Source organism: Lissotriton vulgaris, chromosome 7, assembly GCF_964263255.1.
Source record: "Lissotriton vulgaris chromosome 7, aLisVul1.2, whole genome shotgun sequence".
NCBI lineage: Eukaryota > Metazoa > Chordata > Amphibia > Caudata > Salamandridae > Lissotriton > Lissotriton vulgaris.
Window position 1 is genome coordinate 726,467,443 of NC_141695.1, and position 23,764 is coordinate 726,491,206.

Here is a 23,764-nt window from a genome sequence, read left to right on the forward strand (position 1 = left end):
GAATACTATTATCTCATTGGATGCAATTTTCACGAACCAATAGCACTTTGTAGGTAGAAGAGCATGGAGATGTCAATGTTTTAACTGATTGGCAGGGAAGTAACATAGCAAGATAGACTACTCTATTACCATATTATTACCACAAACATTGCCTGCATCAAATCAAAAGCGAGAAGCTTCCCGTCCCTCGGAGACCAACCAGAAATCAAATCTTAAAAAGTTCCAAGTTGCATGATTTAGTAATGTGAAACACATTTTTTGTGTGAACCAAGGGCCTGATTACCATGGTGGAAGGCCCACCACTGCCAGCCGTGCGGTGGTGGGCCCTTCGCCATCGTACCACTATTCCCCGCCCCCCAAATTAGGATGGCGGGGGAATCATACTGTGGGGGGCGCAAAGACCGCCCGCCATGGATTCACCACAAGCAATACTTCCGATTGCCTGGCTGAACGGTCTGCATCTGTAAAATGGTGGTGGTGCCTACCAGGCACCATCTGCCAAATTACGATGCTGGCTTCAGCCAGGTTTTCCATGGCAGTGGAACCGCCATAGAAAGGCTGGCGGGGATTGGTTTTGGGGGCCCGTTGCGGGCCCCCCTTGTGTTGGGGGGAGGTGGCAGTGCACTTATTTTCCTGCACTACGTGGCAGCCACGTACTGCAGGGAAATGTGAGGCATGGCATTTTTACATTACGGAGGGTGCTGTAGCCAGTAGCACCTGCCGCAATCTTAAAGGGCCTGGATGAGACCGCCATTGTGGCAGTCGCATCATAATGAGGGGTGTGGGAGTGCTGCCTTACAGGTGGGCGGTCCCAATCCCTGCTACGAAGGTGGGCGATCCCAATCCCTGCTACGAAGGCGGGTGGACTCAAGTCCGCCCGCCATCGTAATCAACCCCCAATTTACAAAAACGTTAATGTTGATGCTATGGCGTATTTTCTGCCCCTATCAAACCCTTGGCCTGCAACCATGTGGTAGTCATAAGTACATGTATGCATGTGATAAACAGTATGGAAACTAGCAAATGCATGATAACTGGGCAATATTTCAGCATAACTAACTGTACCAAATTCATGACAAACAGTATGACAGAATATAAACAACCTATATGGTAACTATGTATATTTGAGGATAACAAATTGTTCTGAATGCATGACAAGTTGGCATGATAACGTTTACAAACTGTAAAATGGTGTGATATTCAACATGTTGAATTATTCCTAGATCACAGCATTGACATGGCAAAGTGTTACCCATAGGCAAAACTGTTCAACCGCCTCGTATGTGGTGGTAAGGGATGTATAAATATAAAAAAAATACAATATTACTGCATAGGCAGGGTCTCTGCTGTGCACTGCAGACATATGCAACTCCCTTGATGGGCCTCAGTGCAATACACCCTATGTCAGATGGCATGCTCTTGACCCTCCTAATTATGGGCATGCACACTGCCTTATGTTCTATGCAAACAGAAACAAAACTAGTGATCCAGTGCCCTGTACATATGCAGAATTTCTGCTGAAAAGTGATGAGCATGCGTGAATATCCCAAATATTCTAGCAATTTTGTCTTCGTCTTGTGAAGTGAGTTTAAAGTCTTGGCAAAAAGCCATTCTGCTCTTCACCCTATGCGTTCAGCCAAATGATATTACTTTCCTTTGCCACTTTTGCACTTCAATCTATCCCTATAGCAGGAACATGTTACACACTCTCTATATACATTCATGCTGCATCCTAAAAGCAAACATGTTAATATATAACTACACATCTTGTGAATTATTGTACCTATTTAAAACTTGGCCTTTATAAATTGCTCACTGTATATCTAGCAACGGTACCAGTAACTTACCTCTAAACGTATAAGGAAGCTCATGCATGGATAGACAGGTATCAAAACAGTAATCAGCAAAAAAATGATATGGGGCAATTCTGCCACCCACAATAATAGACTTTCCGCAAGGAGGCAAACCACTGTAGCCTACAAGAAAAAGGGAGGAGACATGGAAAATAAATGTGCTTGTAATTTGTAATTCATGCAATATAAATTTACATATATATTTGCAGATTTCATACATGCAGATGTGGCATAAAAGTGCACTTTTTTGCATTCAGAGAATTGATGGTCCTCTAGGCAAAGACAAAAATTCAGGCTGTTGATTTAGTGTTACTGAATGGGTTGGGTGGCTGTTACCGTAACAATACAAACCTCTCAAAGTTCACAAAGAAAATGATCACTCTCTTATTCACTCATGTGTTCAAAACACAGACACTAATGCTGTCGCTGTCCCTCTTCAACTTACATAAACAGACAACTAAGGAACTCCTACACCACCATGCATTCAGACAGGAAGGTAGCTGATAGTAACTCCGAGCCAGATGTAGGTGACCCAATACCGGTCGGAAACGGCTGAAATTACCGAATTTCCGCCGTTACCGACCGGTATTGGACATATGGGATGTGGGGGAACCATAAACATCAGAATCGGTAAATTTGCCGAATCAGTTAAGTTTCCGAATCGGAAAGTTTACCGAATCGGAAAATGTACAGAATCGGTAATTTTTCTGATTCGGTAAAGTTTCCGAATCGGAAATTTGACAGAATCAGTAAAATTACAGAATCAGTAAATGTACCGATTCGGAAACTTTACTGATTCGGTAAATTGACCGATTCGGAAATTAAGAAATGGAAAAAATGAATTTCGAGATGTAGGTACCCTTTTAAATACCCAATTAGCATGAAATTCGGTATTTAAGAGTCGGTATTTACCATGGATTGAAATCAGATGGTAAACAGGTGCAGGCTATAAAAAAGACCCCAAAATGCACCAGTTTCACCAGAATGGCGGCATTCTATGTCAATGCGAGGCGGCTACGGCTACAGGCAGAAGGAGAGAGGGTCTGGAGGAGGGAGGAGCAGGTGTACAGGCAGAGGATCACTCTATTCCAGCTAACTGAGCCTGAGATCCTTCAACGGTACAGGCTGGCCCCCCAAACTATCCTGGACCTTATCAGGGACCTCCACCCACTGTTGGACCATTCAACCCCAAGGGGGCACGCCATTCCACCCCATGTGCAGGTGCTGTGCAGCCTACACCTGCTTGCATCTGGGAGTTACCAGAGTGTGGTTGCTGCGGTAGGTGGGGTGTCCCAGAGCTGTCTGTCCCGTTTCTATGCCATGTTGCAGAGAATGCATCACTACATCAGCTTCCCTGCAACGCATGCAGAACTGCTCAGGACAAGGACAGACTTTTATCAGATGGCGCATTTCCCAAACATCATTGGCTGTATTGATGGTACCCACATATCAATATGCCCACCTGCTGCCACTGAGTACATTTATCGGAACAGGAAGTCCACCCACACCATAAATGTACAGGTGATCTGCGATTCCAAGTACATGATCACTGACATAGTAGCCAAATTTCCCGGTAGTACCCACGACTCTTACATCTTCCAAAACAGTGGGATCTACGCACGCCTGACAGTGAAGGAATTTGGCGAAGGATACTTGCTAGGTAACACAATGTGTGAAACTCCTGTGATACGTATAGCAGATGTATGTGTGTGTGTGTGCATGTGAGTAATGTTTTTTCTTCTTGCAATTAGGGGACAGTGCATATGCCCTCCGGTCTTTCATCCTCACACCCTACCCCAACCCTACAACACCAAGCCAGAGGAGATACAACAGGGCACACAAGACAACCCAAAACATTGTATGTGATATGTGGAAGAGCAGGTTTCGATGCCTACATAGGAGTGGAGGGGCCCGCCAGTACACTCCAATCACCTGCTGCAAGATGATTGGAGCCTGTGCAATGCTACACAACCTTCAGGTTAAGAAGGGCACCAAAGTGGATATCTCTGATTATGAGGACCATGATGACGAGCAAGCACTGCCTGAGCAACACACATCTGGAGTTGCAACACCAACTGATGGCAGACACAGATGGGAAGAGATCACACGCAAATTCTTTTAAGTAAGTAAAGAGACACAGACAGGTGGAGTATCATGTCATGACGTAGGTTTCTAAAGCACAAATGTGCAATAAACATTTTTTAACTTAAATTATGTCATTCCTGGTTCACTTCACCATGAACTGTCATAGTCATTTTCGTCCTCGCTTCCCAGGGGCACTTGTATGGTGCTCCCTCTGCACATTTTCTTGCTGGCCTGTGGTCTCAGCGTGGCGTCTGCTGCTCCTCCTTGTCTCTGGGACAAAGGAGCTTGCCATGCTGCTCCTGCTTGTGCTTTCCTCACTCACAGGCACATCCAGAACAGCTGTTTGTGAAGTTTGGGCATTTAACAGCACCTCAAGAGCACTGGTCATCCTGCCCATGCCCCTAGTGACCTCATTGCTGTTTTGGGTCATTGCCTCCTGCATGTTACTGCTTCTCCTGCATAGCAGGGATGTGGCAGTGGCCAGGCGGTTGATTGCTTTATTTTGGCCATGGGCACGCTGCCTTTCCTTGCGCCTTGACTCAAAATCAGTGTCTAGTTTGGTACATAGCAACTGCACTGATTGGCTCATTTCGCGCATCCCTGCTGCCATCTCTTTGTTCACTTCTACAAGCTCCCTGATGCCCTTTCCTATGTCTCCTATGTTATTGTTCAGGGACCTCATTTGGCGTTGGCATGACTGGATGGCTCTTCCCTGCATCCTCTGGATTCTCACCATGGACCCCTCCAGGCCACGAAACACACTTTGACCCTCCACAGTTACATCTGCATGCCTTTCTAGGACTCTGCCGCGTCTTCCACCAGTATGGCCCACCTCAGCACTGGAGTGCAGTGTGCCAGGGCTATCATCCACAGGCAAGTTGTGCGTTTCTTCCCCCGCCATGTCAGCTGCTGCTGACTCTATTTCTAGAAGTGGGGCCACAACATGCCTCCTGCTTGGTTGTGATGCAGGTGTTGTGTCATGCTGTGATGCTGGCATTTCTGGGGATGACAGCAACAGCGGGGATTGAGATCAATTCAAATTCAATTCAATTTCATTTCTGAGTCTTGCGCAGGAGGATGGCTACATGGTGCACCTGTGTCCTGTGGTACATTCTGGGTAGTTGGACCTGGCTCCTGACTCTCCTCCCTCTCTGGCGGTGTCCTTCAGTCTCCTGCGAACGCCTGTGAGACGTTTCACCTGTGGACATATGAGCGTACATTAGCTAAGCGCTACTGTCTCACAGTCACTACAATTAAATATTTCACACGTTAGCATTATTCTCTGTGCAATTATTTCCCTAACGTGGTGGTTGCTGTGCTGTATGACATGTTCTTACATTTCTGACTACATGTACCATGATGCATTGCTCCTGTATAGTGCTAGCAGTACTGGACTGGGGTTCACTTGGCCACAAAGGATACAGGTAAGGATGATGGTGGGGGGAATGCTGTGCATGTGTCTTACCTTTTCTGCTTGTAGCTCTGGCAGAGCTGTCTACTTCTCCCAGTCCGCAGACGCTGTCTGGTTCAATGGTTGAGGCCACCATTTCCTCCAGGTCAGTAAGGGGGGGTGCTTGGTTCTTGCCTCCACCAGTTTTTGTTGCCTGCTTGTGGTGTTCAGCCAGTTTTTTCTTAGTTTGGCTCCTGAGGTCATAGAATCGCTTTTTCAGGTCCTCTGCGTCTCTGGTAGTCACCACAACTGCATTAACTTTGTCCAGTATGTTCAGCCAGAGTTTCCTTTTGGCAGATTCTGCCACAGTGAGGGACTGCCTGCCAAACAGTTTTTGGTGCACCTTCACCACCTCCTCAACAAGGACCTGCAGCTCCATGCTGCTGAATTTGAGTGTCCTCCTCCTCTCTGTCTGCTCTTTTTCTTTGCTGCTTGCCATTTTGCAGTTTTAAAAGTGCTCAAAACTTTTTATGCTGCTCAGGGACTCAGCTCAGCTCCAACTGCCTTTCCAGAAGCTTCTAATTAGGTGCAGGTGCCTGTGTAGCCACTTCCTGGTAGGGAGGGGGAGGGTGGTAGTACCTGATTGGCTGCCTACTTATGTTTCACTTTTGTTTGCTTTCCGATTCGGAAATTACCGAATCAGTATTTACCGATTCAGTATTTACCGAATCGGTATTTCCCATTCATTCCTATGGGCCAAAAGGCCCATAGGAATGAAGGGGGAATACCGATTTGGTAAATTCCGATTCGGTAAATACTGATTCGGTAATTTCCGAATGTACGATTCCGAATTTTACCGAATCGGTATTTTTTACCGATTTCTTTATCTACATACCATTTACCGATTCTAAAATACCGATTCAGTAAAATTCGATATTTTAGAATCTGTCAAATCGGATTACCTACTTCTGGCCCTCCATCTGCTTAGGGCATTCCTGCTTTTTATTTTTTGTTTAAAGCCTCTGGATGTTTGATCTCTGCTATTGTCTTATGGGACTAGGCTAGCCATAGGAACAATATATTCCACGTAAAATAGTGCTTTCCTTCATTCCTGGTGAAGCACAATAACCTCTTCTCAATGGCTTATGCAATTTAGGACTATATCTCCAAATGTGATATCAGAGTTGTTTTCTCAGTATGTTGTATGTTACAGAAGAGCTATAACTTAATACTTTATCCAGACAAGACCAATTTACAGATAACTCACATATGTAGAGGCCGGAGAGATAATCTGATCAAATATGCATATGAAGGCTGCTAGAACATGAAACTTTCATCTACATTAGATGCACGACACGGTGAACAAGGTGATTGGTGGTAGGTGCTTGAGGCCCACAAAGTCCTGCAAAAACAAATCCTTGGAAAAACGCAGTAAATTACCACTCCATCTCCTAGAGTAAATATTCATTAGATAAATATCTAATATAGTGTTGCTCTTTTAGAATCAAACTGTTCATTCAAGATCTCCAAAACTCCCCTCATCGTTTCTTAATGTTCTTTTTCTCTTTTGAAAATCAATGAGTGTACTGCAAGTGTTATGCTAAAATGTAATATCCATCTCGGAAAAAAATTGCCAGGAAGGTACCAATCCATAACAGGTGCACAAGAAACAAGCATTTACAATGCAATAAGTCTTGCATTCATGCGACTTTGAGCTATTGGCATTGTAAATGACAATGCCTTTTATTTATGTTTTATATATTAAAACATAAATAAAAGGCCTTGCTTTTTACAATACTAATAGCTTAAACTCTCGCAAATGCAAGACCTACTGAATTGCAAGAAAGGACCCTCTCGACCACTTGTTAGATTGTAAATATCAGAGGAAGAGGCCGGCCCGTGATGTCTTTAAAGTAGTGATGAATATTGCAGTGAAGAAGATGTGTAAGTATCGTAAATTGCACAAACACAAAGTGTGATGTGAGAGTTACATATGATCCAAGTTATAAACAGTACAAAGCACTCCAACACCTTTCACTCTGTGATTACACTGTCGCGGCTCAGGAGGAAGAGCGGGAGAGATGGGCTATTTACTGCCCTCTCTATGATTTGAGTGTAGAGTGTGGCATTGCATATTTTATTGCTATCTTTGGCCTAATAAAAACAGTCAAACTGTGGTAGTGCCCTGGCTTCACCTCCTGGTGCAGGCAGGTCTATGCTTTATGGCAGGCGTAGAAGAAGGGATGGTGCCGTCTGAAGCTCTGGCCTTGTACAGTGCCCCTGAAGTTACTAGTGAGCGAGCGGCACTGAGGCAGTGGTATTGGTATTGGTGGTGGTGGTTATGGTAGGGGTGGTATTGATGGTGGTGGTAATGGTGGTGGTGGTATTGGTGGTTATGGTATTGGTGGCACTGGTATTGGTGGTGGTAGTGATATTGGTGGTGGTGGCAATGGTGGTATTGGTGGTATTGGTGGTGGTGGTATTGGTAATGGTGGTGGTAGTATTGGTATTGGCGGTACTGGTATTGGTGGTGGTGGTATTGGTAGTGGCGGTATTGATATTGGTGGTGGTGGTATTGACGGTGGTGGTATTGGTGGTATTAGTTAGTTTGGTGGTGGTGGTGGAATTGATGGTGGAGGTTTTGGAGGTGGGGTATTGGTGGTGGTATTGGTTGAGGTGGTGGTATTGGTGGTGGTGGTATTGGTGGTGGGGGGAGGGATGGTCTCGGCTGCAGTTCTGGCCTCATACAGTGCCCCTGCTAATACTAGTGAGTGAGAGGCGCTGCGGTGGTGGTATTGGTGGTGGTGATATTGGTATTGGTGGTTGTGGTGCTTGTATTGGTGGTATTGATGGTGGCAGTATTGATATTGGTGGTGGTGGTATTGGTGGTGGTGGGACCGGTGGTGGTGTTAGTTGTGGTGGTATTGGTGGTAGGGTGTTGGTGGTGGTATTGGTGGTGGTAGTATTGGTGGCATTAATGGTGGTATTGGTGGTGGTATTGGTTTTGGTACTGGTAGTGGTATTGGTGATGGTGGTATTGGCATTGGTGGTGGTGGCATTGGTATAGGTGGTGGTGGTATTGATGGTAGTAGTATTAGTGATGGTATTGGTGGTGGTGGCATTAGTGGTATTAGTAGTAGTGTTATTGGTGGTAATGCTGGTGGAGGTATAGTTGTTGTTGGTATTGGAGGTGGCAGTATTAGTATTGATGGTGGTGGTATTGGAGGTACTGGTGGTGGTGGTACTGCTATTTGGCGGTAGTATTGGTGGTGGTGGTATTGGTGATGGTGGTATTGGTGGTCGTGAAATTGGTGGTGGTATTGGTAGTGGTGGTATAGGTGATGGTAGTGGTGGTGGTGGTATTGGTGGTGGTGTTGATGGTGGTAGTGGTGGTATTAGTGGTGATATCGGTGGTGGTATTGGTATTGGTGGTGTTATTGGTGATGGTATTGGTGGTAATGGTAATGGTGGTGGTATTTGTGGTGGTGGTATTGGTGGCAGTATGGCTGGTGGTGGAAGTGGTGGTGTTGATAGTGGTGGTGGTATTGGTGGTGGTGGTGGAGATAGTGGTAGTGGTGGTGGTGGTATTGGTGGTGATGGTGGTATTGGCAGTGTTGGTGGTGGTGGTATTGGTGGTGGTGGTTTTGGTGGTGGTGATATTGGTGGATGTAGTGGTGGTATTGGTGGTGGTGGTATTGGTAGGGGTGGTATTGGTGGTTGTATTGGTGGTGGTGGGAGTGTTATTATTATTATTATTATTATTTAGAAGCTTATAGAGCGCAACAGCTACCCGCAACGGGGGTGTCCCGGCGCTGGAGCCATGTGATGGTCAGAGAGGGTCAGCTGGAAAGGTTCAGCGAGGCTAGATCAGAGAAAACAGCCAGGTCTTAAGTTTCCTTTGGAACAAAGGCTCTGATGTCAGGAATCTGAGTTCCACTGGTAGTAAATTCCATAATCTGGAGGTGGCCACGGCAAAAGCCCTACCACCAGTACGAGCCAGACGGAATCGAGGGCAAAACATAAGGTGAAGATGGTTAGATCTAAGATCCCGCGTTGCATGTGTCAACCTGATTCTGTGCCTTAAGTATACTGGGCCTTGGCCATTAAGAGCTCTAAAGGCGAGGACCAAAGCTTTGAACTGAATGCGGTATTTCACTGGTAACCAGTGCAGTTTGGCCAAATAAGGTGAAATCGAGTGGCGATAAGGAATGTTACAAATCAGCCTGGCCGCCGAATTCTGCACTGTTTGCAAACGGTTAATGAGATACACCGGGGCTCCAACAAACAAACTATTTGAGTAATCCAGACGGGACGTTATTAGGGCATGGACTACTGTTCTGCGGGACTCAAGTGGCAGAAAAGGGATGATTTTTTTAATCATTCGGAGTTTTCCAAAACAGGATGATGAAACCTTATTAATTTGAGTTCAGCAAGAACGAGCTGTGTCAAATTGGAAGCCCAGATTACGGGCCGCTTGAACAGGCACCGGGGGGGGGGGTTAAGTTCCGAAGGCCACCAAATGTTGGAGGGTATGAAAGATTTCTGGTTAAAAAATAAGACCTCCGTCTTATCAGTGTTCAATTTTAAATTGTTGGCGGATATCCAGGAGGCGATGTTCACTAAACAGTGGCGGAAATTAGCCAAAGAGCTTTCAGAGTGATCTTTAAAAGAAAACACAAGCAGAGTATCATCAGAGTAAAAGATCACTCTGACGCCCCAAGATTCTACCACCTTCGCCAGAGGCATTAAGTACACATTAAATAAAAGAGGACTAAGAGCAGATCCCTGCAGAACCCCCCATCTCAGAGGTTTCTCTTTGGAGACAAAAGATCCGAGAGAGACCTGTTGGAACCTGCCCGTCAGGAATGATTTCACCCAGGCCAGGGGGGTTCCTCTGATGCCCACCTCCTGGTGGTGGTGGTATTGGTGGTAGTGAAGGGTATTGGTGGTGGTGATGGTATTGGTGGTGTTGGTGGTGGTAGTGTTGTTGGTGGTATTGGTGGTGTTGGTGGTGGTAGTGTTGATGGTATTGGTGCTGGTATTGGTGGTGGTAGTTGTGGTGGTGGTATTGGTGGTGGTGGTATTAGTGTCGGTATTGGTGGTGGTTTTGGCGGAGGTATTTTGTGGTGGTGTTTGTGGTGGTGATGGTATTATTGGTGGTGGTGGTGGTATTGGTGGTGGTGGTATTGGTGGTGGTGGTGGTATTTGTGGTACTCGTATGGGTGTTAATATTGGTGGTGGTGTTATCGGTGATGATGGTATCTGTGGTGGTATTGGTAGGGGTGGTATTAGTAGTGGTGGTGGTATTGGTGGTGGTGGTATTGGTGGTGGTGGTATTCGTGATGTTGGTGTTGGGAATGGTGGTGGTGGTATTGTTGGTGGTGGTATTTGTGGTGGTGGTGGCATTGGTGGTGGTTTTGGTATTGGTGGTATTGGTGGTGGCATTGGTGGTAGTATTGGTGATGATAATATTGGTGGTGTTGGTGGTATTGGCATTGGTGGTATTGGTGGTGGTGGTGGTGTTGTTGTTTATAAAATAGACTTTTGAAACCACCGAGTCAGGTGGCTTTAGTACAGATGACATGTTTCACAGATGTGCTATTGTCAGCTTCAGCCCATTAGCACAGGATTATGTGCTATCTGTAATTCACATGACTTCATTCGCTAATCATTTCTAAATTCATTTTGGTTGGGGGGGTTGAAACAGACATGAGATAATGGCAGTTTAAAGTGATTGAAAGCAGGCCCCGTGTCACAGTGCTTTCAGCTGAAGCAGCGCATGTGCAGCCTGCAGTAAGAGAAACTCAAAGTAAATGGTGCCTGGTCCTGTGTAACAACTGAAGTAAAGGTGCAAGTGGCCACGGAGGTTGTAAATGAAGACAAGACCATTCTAAGGAGCGACTAACAAGCCTATTAATGAATCTGAAGGCAGCAATTACGAAAGACAATGACACAAGCCAATGACAAATGTGGAAGAGAGTGGGAGTGGCTCAGGGTATTGGTGGTACTAGTGATGTTAGTGGTGGTATTTCTGGTAGTGGTGGTTTTGGTGTTAGTGGTATTGGTAGTGTGGTGGTATTGGTGGTGGTATAGATAGTGGTGGTAGTGTTATTGATGGTGGTGATGGCATTGGTGGTGTTGGTGGTATTGGTGCCGGTATTGGTGGTAGAGGGTGGTGGTCATGTTGTTGGTGGCAGTGGTGGTGCTGGTAGTGGTAGTATTAGTATTAGTGTTGGTATTGTTGGTGGTATTGGTAGGTATATTGGTGGTGGTGATGGTAGTATTGGTGGTGTTGGTGGTGGTGGTATTGGTGGTGGTGGTATTGGTGGTGATGTTGGTGGTAGTGGTAGTGGTAGTGTTGGTGGCATTGGTGCTGACTACTGACTTGAGGAGGAGGAGTTTGCTTAGCTCGAAGTACGGAGCACAGAGCTTGAGCTTGAGCTGGGTCAGATGCTGCCGCATTGCTTGCTCGCTCCTGCTCACCCTGCTTGCCCGCCAGCTCATTTCCCCTCTCCCCACCTGTGAAAAAACTGCTGCGCATATCCATGGCCCAGGGCGGCTCCTGCGGCACCCTGGGACTCGGTGGCGATGGGTCTCAGCGGGTCCCAGGAGAGTGGAGAGTATCCAGTAGCCAGTGACTCCCGATAATCCACTCCGTGGTTCCGTTTGTGCCCGAGCAGCAGGGCAGAGGCAAGGCAGTGTGTCGGCAGTGGCAGGGGGCTTCCCAGTGTCCCGATTGAGCGCCGCATCAGAGTGCATTTGTGGAGCCTGAGGAACCCCCGCAACCCAATGCTACCCTGTGGTGCAGGTAAAACACAGGATGGACCTCTTGCTACCTGCTACCTTGTGGTTACCTTTTTCCATGATAACTCATGGCCACGCTTGACTGCAGGGCGGTGTGTAGCAGTGTTGTGGCATTGCCGGTGTGTTGCCGAGTCGCGGAGCCGCAAATAGAATGCCTGGGTTTCAGCTCTGTCTTGGCATCCCCTGTTGCGCCCGTCAGATCCTGAAGGTAATTCTCAGACTTTAGCCATCAGTCGTCAGCTCCCCGGTGGGTTTTTTGGCAGCAGTTCTCTGCGGCAGCTTTCAGCAGCCCAGCCTTGACCAGACGAGCCTAGCCCAGCCCGCCCAAAGCATATGTAGACTTCGAGAGTACGGAGAGGTGATTTGTGTGGTCCCCCCTGCTGCTCCCCTCTGCGGCCATTGTTCCCAACAAACCAGCAAAATAGCAAAATCAGGAAACTGGGGAAGCAACCTATTACCATCATTAACCATCATTAGCCATTTATCATTAACCACCATTAACCACCAGAGGCTTTCTTCCAAAGTACCCACCATGAGATCAGGGAAATCCAGAGACGGTGAAGTGAAACCGGCGGGAAAAATAAAAAAAGGCAAAGGGGGCCCGCAAGACACTGACACAGACACAGACACAAAAATGGGCACGGCCTCTCCCAACTGTCTATCCCAGCCAGTGACCGAAACGGAAACAGAAATTGAGCCTGGGACAGGTCCAAGGAAAGATATTTTAAAAACTTCAACATTTGGAAATAATGCAGAGCAAGGGGAGTCGAGCCCTGCCCCCAGTGCAGCTAAGGACTTCCCCACAGCTGGTGCAGAAGGCAGTTCAGCAAAAATTCATGAGGGAATAAAAGTAGATGAACCAGATGCGCCTTCCACCCACAACATCAGTCTTGAAGCCAGTAAGCAGGCTCTAATAACAATTTTTTTTTAAGTCTGTCACAGATTCTTCTCAGGAAGTTTTAAGGACCGCATGGAAAGCATAGAAGGAGATGACATTGAGGATCCCAAGGAAAGCACACTCAAGGAAAGCACACTCAGCTATAACAAATAAAAAATATTATGCAAAAATAAAGGGTGTAGCAGCAAGATCAACAATTATGACATTGGAAATTTGGCAAGTTCAGGGAGTGTTGATATCGGTCCATCCGGGCTAGAAGCCTGAATCAGCCCATCACCACTCAAAGCATCAGATCCTCCTGTGCAACTGTCACTTCCTCAAGCTCAACAAGTCCATCACCACCAACCAGCACTCGCCCTAGTCCATAGGGAGCCTGACATAAGCTGAGACTACCTTCTAAAACAAAAACTTTATTTGCAATCAGCACAAAATGCAAACACAAGATCTGAAAGCGGCTCTTTGAACAATGACAATTTAAATCAAGATCAACAGGATCATGCCTCAACTTTCTCTTGCCATCAGGCTCAATAACTCCCACCAACCTCCTCTCAAGAGATCCCAAAGAAACCGAACATTTCAACTGAAGCAGGCACCAGCCCCAAGACACCATTGAGTCAAGTATCTTAAAGGAGGGGCTACACCACTCAAAACCCCACAAAGAAAGAAACAGCTAAGTGAGTACAAGACCAGGACCAGATTAGCAAACTAATCGCCTCCATTAAATCTGGATCTCCTCTAGATCCCTATCACCCCTCTATACTAAGTGCCCTAACGGAAGTTATCACCTCCCCACTCACGGACTTATGCAATACCATCTTCCAGACAGGTATATACCCTGACATCTGGAAAAGGGCAGTCATCAAGTCCTTGCTAAAAAAACCTTCCCTGGACCCTGTGGACTCTGCTAATTACAGACCTATCGCCTGTTTCCCATTCCCGGCCAAAATATTTGAAGCTATCATGAACACACAGCTTTCGGGCTTCATTGATGGCCATCAACTGCTAGATGATACCCAGTTCGGCTTCAGGAAGGGCCACGGTACGGAGACGGCTTTGATAAAGGCCTCGGACGAGATCAGGAGTATAATGGACCAAGGTGGGGCAGCAGTCCTCATACTTCTGGATCTGTCCGCTGCCTTTGACACGGTCGATCATTCCATCCTGATCGACTGTGTCACAGCCCTGGGGCTGAGCCATCTTGCGAGGGATCTCATTGCTTCGTTTCTGGCCAACCGCACCCAGGCGGTAAAACTGGGCACTTTTTACTCGCCCATCTTCACCCTTCTATGCGGGGTGCCCCAGGGCTCCTCGCTAAGCCCCACATTATTCAACATATATGTGGCGGATCTGGCGAGAGTTATTAAAGCACATGGGCTCCGCTTAACCACCTATGCGGATGACACCCAATTGGTGTTGTCGGTTCACAAAGATGGACCAGCCGTGGCCGCTAGTTTCGAGGAGGGGATGTTGGCCATAGACTCATGGATGTCAAGCAACTTCTTGAAGGTTAACTCAGACAAGACAGAGGTTATGACCTTTGGCAACCTTTCCCCAGAATGGTCTTCCATCTGGTGGCCCACTGAAATGGGTCCACCTCCCACTCCGGTTGCCAAGGCCAGAAACCTCGGTATCATGTTCGATGAGAAGCTGCTATTTAAACATCACGTCAACACGGTGGTCTCATCGTCCTTCTTCACCCTTAGGAAAATCAAAAAGTTGTTGCCATATCTCCCCTCAGGGGCAGGGAAAACCTTAATCACCACCCTCGTTTTTTCTAAATTGGATTACGGCAACGCCCTCTTCCTCGGAACGCAAGAACAGATCCTAACTAAACTGCAATCGGTGCAAAATGCAGCGGCCAGAGTTTTGCTAGACATCCCTAGCCGCCGCTCTACCTCGATGGCTATTCGTCACCTGCATTGGCTCAGAGTCAAAAGCCGGATAAAATTTAAGGCATTATGCATTGCCTATAAGGCCATCCATGATTCAGGACCTAGGTTCCTTAAGGACGCTTTCCGGATCTATTCTCCTCTAAGATCGCTTCGTTCAGCTTCCACCCACCTCCTTCCCGACCCACGCACCAGAACCACCGACTGGGGTGACAGACGCTTCTTAGTGGCAACCCTCAGGTTGTGGAATACTCTTCCTTTGTACATCAAAACTAGCCCTACCCTTATCATTTTTCGTAAACTCCTGAAAACGTGGTTATTTAACCAATGATACTTCGGTTATATCTTCGCCTCAGCAGTCCGATATGCGCCGAGACACCCTTGGGTATTTGTGCTCAATAAAAATCTCAAAAACATAAACTTAAACTTGTGGTGCATCTTGAGTACCCACCTCAATTAAGTCTAACACTCCAGGAAGCACCGATGAACCAGCCTAACGTTTCCGCATGGCCCCAACAATTAAACACAATGACACAATCGGGAAAGCAATGACACATCATGCAGACAAACTTGATATTCAAGTCGAACTGTTAAATCTCCTAGCTATCCATGTGTAAGGGATAGAAGCAAACCTGCATGACCTGAACTCAATGATTACGAAGGTACAACAAGAATACTAATTACCATACGTGCCACTGTCCAATGATAATCGACAAATTGGCAACAGTACCCATCTTGATGTCGCAGATACTAAAAGCTGTTAAACAATCCCCTCAAGAGTCCAACAAAACCCCTAAGCAGTCATCAGATGAACAACATGGCCAGCAGGGTAATGGCAGCACTGATGGAGTCCTGAGCACAGAGGAGGGACCACCAACCACAATGACCTTAAGTGTCCCCACTATAAACAACTTAAGGAGGCTAGAGGACCCAACCAAACAAGCGCACCCTGGAGTACAAGAGGTGGTGTTATTTAATCAAGCCTTAGAAATGCCTAAAATTGCAAGCACAAAACAATCTATCCTGTCTGAAAAAGCTAGCCCCAAACAATCCACTGCATCAATTCCCCTCACTAAGAGCAAAAGAAAACGCCTGAGAAAAGCGAGAAAGAGTAAAACAAAAGATAGAGGGTTGATCGATTTATTCCATCAAGAAATTAAGCCAAAAGACAAAAGACAAGGGTCCTCCAGAGAGAGAAAACTCTGAAAGTAATATTAGGCCCATGACAGGGACAAAGATTCCCCACAACTCCATCACAAAGGAGGACAAAACTACATTAAGCACAATTCAATGCATCAGCAATAATCAACAATCAATGAAAATGTACAGTATATTCTACCCTCAGGCAGGGAAAGAAAAGGTCAAACCCCCAGCCTGGATTCTCAGAAAAATCCTCCAATATCAATGGGTGGACCCGCCAACACAGAAGAGACAGCAATTGGTAGAAAAGTGGACAAAGTTGGGAGCAGAACGTGCAAAGGAGGGGGAAAGGGTAGGAGTCGATCACTGGAATCAAGGCTGTTCCAGCCTCGATCCCTAGGGGCACCGCAAGCTACTGCTCACACTAGCAATGAAGACCTGCCCCCCCAGATTAAGATCTAATCCGCGCTGCAACAGTTAAATCAAGCAATGGGGCAAAAAATCCTCATGCAGACTCTTACCCACAGGAATAAAGTAGAACTTATCCCGCAATACAGTTCAAGGGGACCGCAGACATCTTGAATAGGGGATCAATACTAAAATTACTAGTAGAATTACCATCTATTAATCATATAAAATCCATTGACTTGGAAGGTATAGAGTTTAAAGCAAACCTTCTCCTAATGGGTCCAGACTCTACAATCCGATTATAACCTCACAGACTTGATCCTGCAGCATAGAGAAGAATTCTCAAATTGGGGCATAGAACTAAAAATGTTGGAGCCCCTGCGGTACCCTAGTCCATTATAATAACAACAAACACAGAAACATAGCCTTTTAAAAGGCGCAAAAGGCCCGACCAGACCTGCATCAAGGAAGAAAAGGGTCATCCAATTAGTCAAATAACAATTACATTTGCACAAATAGAAGCAGCGGATCTCGAGGCACTTCCCCAAAAAACATTGGGAAATCAAGGGGCATTAGGATTTGCTCCTGGAATGTTAATGGCATAAAAGTTAGAAGAATAAGAATTTGTGGAATGTATCCAACATCATGACATACTCCTTTTTCAAGAAACCTGGCAGACAAAAAACTCTCCATTAGTGGGCTACAAAGAAATGATTATTTCAGCAAAAAAGGAGGCACAGCATGGAAGGGTCAAAGAGGGCTTGTCGACTTATATATCTATGGACCTCTACTGGTGAGACATAAGCATCGACCTCAACTCCTCATGGATACAATGTACCAAAGTAGATCTTTCACCTTCATTGGACCTACTAATATTGAATCTCTTTATTCACCCAGAAAGAAAGGAGAAGGACCAAATAATCGAGCACAATCAATAGCAGCCAGTAAAACACTGAAAAGCACCTACCCAGGTGCCAAGATAATAATAACAGGGGATTTGAACATGAACTGAATCCAAGGCCAAGAGCACAACCTACCGAGTTTCATACAGCCAAGATAGGGTAACTGAAGCAGATAAGACCTTATGGGTAAGAAATATTTGATGAACTTTTCCTACACACAATAAATGGTAGAGGCCCCTTGAATAGTCCAGCCGCATTCATGAGGATTACATCTAAAACTCTTACATTAACGACACAATTCTCCAACCTAAAACGGTTAATTTGGGATGAAAAGAACATCGACAAAATAATGGAGACATGCCCGTCATTGTTAACACCTACAGACGCAGACCACACTGGAGATATTATGGGGCTCTGGGAGTCTTTTACAAATAACATCAATAAAAAATGTCAACTTACCCACAGAGATCATAAAACACCCTGAACCGGAGGAGGGCCATGTTACACACCAAATATACAGGCAATTAAAACGTGACTGAACAAACAACTAAGGTTAATTTGAACTAATGGTCCCCAACCTTCGCAACAGACTTTCATAATTATAGAAAAGACGAAAAGGGAACTAAAATGTAGTGATCAGGTCCACTCATTTCAGATGATTCAAGTAGGATTTATTGTAGATGGTACAGGATCACAGGAAGATTAGACCAAGGCCAGAGTAAGAGCCCACCAGGAGCAGCCATCAGGCAGCTCAGCCCAGTCAACTGTGACTTCTCTGACAGATCTCCAACATTCTGACAGCATCATCACATTAACATTCCCCTGGTGATAGAATAGCATTGCATTGACATGAGCAAGATATAACATATCCCCCTTTCTTATACGGAAACACAAAAAGCTAGAAACAGAAGTGGGGAACTTGAGAAAGTGAAAGCAAAATTAATATACAAAAGCTTGAGAAAAACAACAATGAGAGAACAACCATAAAAGAAGAGCAAAGAGAGAACAATCATCGAAAGAAGAGCAACAAGAGGGAAATCAAGAAACAAAGAAGAAAGGATACCAAACATAGAAACCATCCTCCCTTCTATACAGAACAGAAAAGAAGAAAAAGCAACAGCATCAGAGAGATGAAAAGGAAACACAAAAGACTGCCCCTAAGCATACCCACTGGCCAGAACAGGAATGAATGGAAACTGAAAATGGAAAACTAACAAAACACAGGGCTACGGGCTGGGACGAACTCAGAGGAAGAAAACACGACAGAAAAGCAGAGGAAAGCCCAGAATCCACAAGAAACACGAGAAGAAGACCTGAGAAGGAAAACAGAAAAGAAGAAAGAAAAACGAAAAATGAGGACAAATAAGGGTCATTCCCCATCTAAATACCATTATCATTACGCAATGACAATAATGTAATGCAAAGATAACATGGCAAAAATAGCAATAAAAACCAATATAAATGGAACATACTTAGCAATGAAAGCATTAAATGCACTCAAACGGTAAAAACGTAAGCTAAATATGTGAACTAGAATGCATGGGTGAGAACCCATGACTAATCTCATGAGATAGAGTTGCGTTGTGCACAAAACTGGGAACACTATCCATACACATCTAAGTGTAAGGAGAAACTTTGTGTGGAAAAACCACACCGTGCACTGTAGAAATGTAACTGTGTTGAACAGCTCATATGAGTAGGTACTCATTATATATTCCAAACAATAAACAGAATAATTGGGTAAGAACCCGTGCTAATGCAAAAGGACTGTAACCTTTGCATGATTCCCCTGTAAAAGGGTAGAACTGACAGTGATTGGGTAGGAACCCGACCACATGGGTAGGAACCCATAACCAATGTCTTGGATAAGAGATGCGTAAGGAATGCAAAAGGGACTGACACCCTTGCATAGATCACCTGTAAGAGGGCTAACAAACAATACACAAGAGAAACATGTGCGAGTGTACAGTGAGCAGATGGGACTTAAACCAATAGCTGGCAAATGGGACTAAAACCCATTGCGATCCCGGTGTTGGGAGAAAAGTAGCATGCAAGAGACTAGGGGCCACGAACATCATAGAGTTGTACACAACCATGCGAATTTTGAAGCAAAATATAATGGCTTAGAGCTGTGACCCACGCCGGTGAGCGACTACCCACCTGAGTAACAATCGCCTGCGTTGGCTCCAAAGAACAAAAACACAAAGAAACATATGATTGCCAGCAAACTAAGAGAAAAATGAAACATGCAAACTAACATCACAGTATTACAGTCGAGAGGGTGAATACTTTAGCTAGCGTAAAAATGGCATGTGTTAGAAATACACAACATTTCCTTAAATTAGTGTGACTATAACCATTTAGTAGGTACGTGCAACAGTTCTTTTTGACGTATACCACCAGAAGGTATTTTGCAGAAGATACAGTGCCCACTGAAAGTCGAATAAAAAACTAAGCTGACTAAGACTCCTGGATTTCAAATGAACGGAAAAAATCATTAATCTCTTGACAATAAGCCCTCCAATGAACAGTATGACAGCTGCAGAGCAAAATATCTCATTGAGCATACAATATTAAGAAAAGGCAAAGAAATTCTCCGGTGATAGATTTCACATAGGAATCTACAGCAACTTTAAACTAATAAAATTTTCCACGTTGGACGCAGCAGCTTGCAAAAAAAATATTGAGAAAGGATACCGGCTGAATGTTGCTTTCATCGTTTGTGCATCTTTATTCCTAGAAAATTAAGAAACAATGCCTTGCTGGCAGGATCCACAGAAAAAACTTCTCAACCAATGGTGACCGTCTTTCTTGTTTCGGTGGGGATCCAGCGGAAGATCTTTCTGAGCATACGTAAGATGTTAAAGCATGATGATGAGACGGCGTTGACTTGTCTGGTCATCGAGAGGGAGGAGTCTAGAATGAATCCCAGGTTGCAAGCATGGTCCGTTGGTTTGGGTGCACTGCCCAGGGCCAGTGGCCCCCATGAGTCGTCCCATGCGGAGGCGGATGATCCTAGGATGAGGACTTCCGTCTTGTCAGAATTCAGTTTTAAGCGGCTGTTCTTCATCCACTCAGCAACGTCTTTCATCCCTTCGTGTAGGTTAGTTTTAACGGTGTTTGGGTCTTTGGTGAGGGAGAGGATCAGCTGGGTGTCGTCGGCGTAGGAGATGATGTTGAGGTTGTGCTGGCGTGCGATGGATGCGAGGGGGCTCATGTAGACGTTGAAGAGGGTGGGGCTGAGCGATGATCCTTGTGGTACGCCGCAGATGACTTCGGTGGCCTCTGACCTGAAAGGGGGGAGGCGGACTCTCTGGGTTCTTCCAGCGAGAAACGAGATGATCCAGTCCAGTGCTTTTCCTTGTATCCCGACGTTGTACAAGGGTGCTATGGCAGACTGTGTCAAACGCTGCGGAGAGGTCCAGGAAGATGAGGGCAGCTGTTTCCCCATTGTCAAGAAGTGTTCGGATGTCGTCTGTGGCTGCGATGAGGGCAGTCTCGGTGCTGTGTTTGGCTCGGAAGCTGGACTGTGAGGGGTCGCGGGAGCCGTTAGATTTGAGGAAGGTTGCGAGCTGATTGTTGACGGTCTTCTCTATGACCTTGGCAGGGAAAGGTCATAGAGAAGCCTTTGCTGTCCTTGCTGCCAAACATTGGAACAGCTTACCTTTAGACCTCAGATATGCCCCATCCGAAGCACTGTTCCGTAGCCGTTTGAAAACGTGGCTATTTTCATCTATTTAGATAGATCTTCCTCCTCCTGCTGACAGCCTTAGCGCCGGGACACCCCCGATGGGGGTAGCCGTGCGCTCTACAAAATTCATAAATAAATAAATAAATAAAGGGAGGAGCAAGATGGGGCGGTAGTTCTTAAGTTCAGTCGGGTACTGCTGTGGGTTTCTTCAGTAGAGCATTGAGCTTGGCATGTTTCCAGCTTTCTGGGAAGATAGCGGTGTTGAGGGAGCAGTTGATGATATCCCGGAGATGGGGTGCGATGATGGAGTCGGCCTTGTTGAAGATGTGGTGGGGGCATGGGTCGGTTGGTGATCCGGAGTGAATGGAGTTCATCAAGCGGATGGTGTCTTCGGTGCTGATTGGGTCCCAGGCGCCAAGGGTGGTGGTGGGGGGGCTTCAGTTCGGTGGTGGTGAGGGGGTGGACTGGTCGCCAAAGCTGTTATGTATGTCAGCAATTTTGCTGTGGAAGAATGAAGCTAGAGAGTTGCAGAGGTCCTGAGAGGGAGTGATGTCGTTAGAGCCGGCGCTGGGATTGGTTAGCTCTTTGACGATGCTGAAGAGTTCCTTGCTGTTGTGGGCGTTGTTGTCGAGTCGATCCTTGAATGCTAATTTCTTGGTGGATCGGATCAGCTGGTGGTATTTGCGGGTGGCGTCCTTGAGGGCAGTCATGTTGTCTGTGGTTGGGCTTTTTTGCCAGGCTTTCTCGAGGGTGAGGCAGTTCTTTTTGGAGTTCGTGAGGTCGTCATTGAACCAGGAGGCTTTTTTGCTACCTGGTTTGTTGTGCTGATTTTTGCAAGGGTGCTAATTCGTCGGCGCAGTGGGTGATCCATTGTGCGAGATTGATGGCATCTTGGTTTGGGTCCGATGGTTTGGCGGGAAGGTTTTGGTTTAGCGATGTGGTGAGCTGGTCGGTGGCAATTTTGTTCCAGTTTCTGCGTGGGACTTGTTGTGGGTGGTGGTGGGTTGTGGTCTTTCTGAAGTTGAAGTGGATGCAGCTGTGGTCCGTCCAGTGGAGTCCTGTGGCGTAAAAGAAGGAGATGTGTTTGCTGGAGGAGAAGATTGGGTCGAGCGTGTGTCCGGCGTTGTGGGTGGGGGTGTTTACCAGTTGTATGAGTCTGAGATTGGCGAGGTTGTCCAGCAGGGTGGTGGTGTTGCTGTTGTTATTCTTTTCCAGGTGGAAGTTGAGGTCCCCTAGGAGAATGTAGTCCTCGGAGAGGAGGGCGTGTGGGCTGATAAAGTCAGTGATCTCTTCACTGAATTGTGTGCGGGGTGGTGGTCTGTAGATGAGGGTGCTTCTTAGTGTGGTCTTGGGGTCGGTGTGTATCTGGAACTGGAGGTGTTCGGCGGCGGTGAAGGTGTCGTCGGAGCTGGTTGTGAGGCAGATGGTGTTCTTGTGGACTATGGAGATGCCTCCTCCTGTTCGGTTGATGCGGTCCTTTCGGATGATCTTGTAGCCGTCCGGGATGGCTATGGCGATGTCGGGCGCTGATGCGGTATTCATCCAGGTTTCTGTAAGAAAGGCGACGTACGGCGTTGTGATGTCCAGTAGGTTCCATAGTTCAATGGCGTATCTGTGGACCGAGCGGGTGTTGATCAGGATGCTTTTCAGGTGGTTATTGTCGGAGCTCTGTTTGGGGTTAGTGGGCGTAGTGTAGGTCTTGATGCAGCAGAACTTGCAGGATTGACAGGTGAAGGGTCCATGGGTGCGTCCTGGGGCGGCTTGGTGGCAGTTGGGGAGTCGGCCGGTGTTGTGTGCAGAGAGGGTTGCGGCATCGTAAGTTAGGCGGGTGGAGTTGGTTTGGCGGGGGCCATGGGCTCTGGCGCTGGGCGCGGTCCAGGCGCGGACGGGCGTAGACGGGCTTACCTTTGGCGCACCTTCGGCGCGCATGGGGCACGACCGCAGGGCGTGAACGCTGCGCTTAAGTGCATCTGTCATAAATGGATCGTGGAGGGGGCGTAGTGAGAAAGGAGCAGCTGGGAGGCGGGAGCGGGGTTGCAAGGTCTGGGGATGCCGGAGGCTACGGGGGAGTGGCCGTGGAGGAGCAGGAGAGGCACAACAAATGGCACCAAAACAATGCAGGACTGGATCAGGGGGCACAATCTGGCACAGACACCCAAAGCGGTGATACCAGGCAAAGCGGAGCAATATTATATAATGAAACAGGCAAATCAAAACAACTTATTTGCAATGGCAGGCACAGCAATGAGCACAATATTATATGATGAAATAGGCAAATCAAAACAACTTATTTGCAATAGCAGGCGCAGCAATGAGCACAACCATACCAGGCAGCCCAGGAGGGAGCAATGTGGACACCAGGCAGCCACGAACGCCAGGCGGCTCGGTGCAAGTGAGGAGGAATGCGCAGGGGCACAAGACATCAGAGACATTAACTATAATGGCACGCAAGAACCAGACGTGGTTGACAGAGGCACAGAAGAAGGCTGGAGACTTCAGAGCACCTCGAGTTCTATGTGCTCCGGCGGCACCAAACACAGGATGGAGGCACGTACTTTACGCTGTGCCGGGTGGCTGAAGGCACGCTCCAGCTGCGAGGCGTCCAACAGCAGCACTGGTGACTGCCAAGCAGGGAAAACGTCATTAATGGCTACACAGGTGCTGGATGCGAAGAGGTGAGGAGCGCATGCTTCCTTTCAAGTTT

At 46.7% G+C, this 23,764-nt stretch overlaps 1 protein-coding gene across 2 annotated transcripts in view; it reads right to left on the reverse strand.

Moving 5' to 3' along the window:
• The window catches only part of LOC147702338 (ATP-binding cassette sub-family A member 9-like), a 1,822,583-nt gene that overhangs the window by 597,061 nt on the left and 1,201,758 nt on the right, over nt 1-23,764 (reverse strand). For both annotated transcript variants that reach the window (XM_086930970.1, XM_086930969.1), the window contains exon 25: nt 1,848-1,976. In XM_086930970.1, the coding sequence (XP_086787096.1) occupies nt 1,848-1,976 (129 nt within the window). The remainder of the gene's footprint in view (nt 1-1,847; nt 1,977-23,764) is intronic.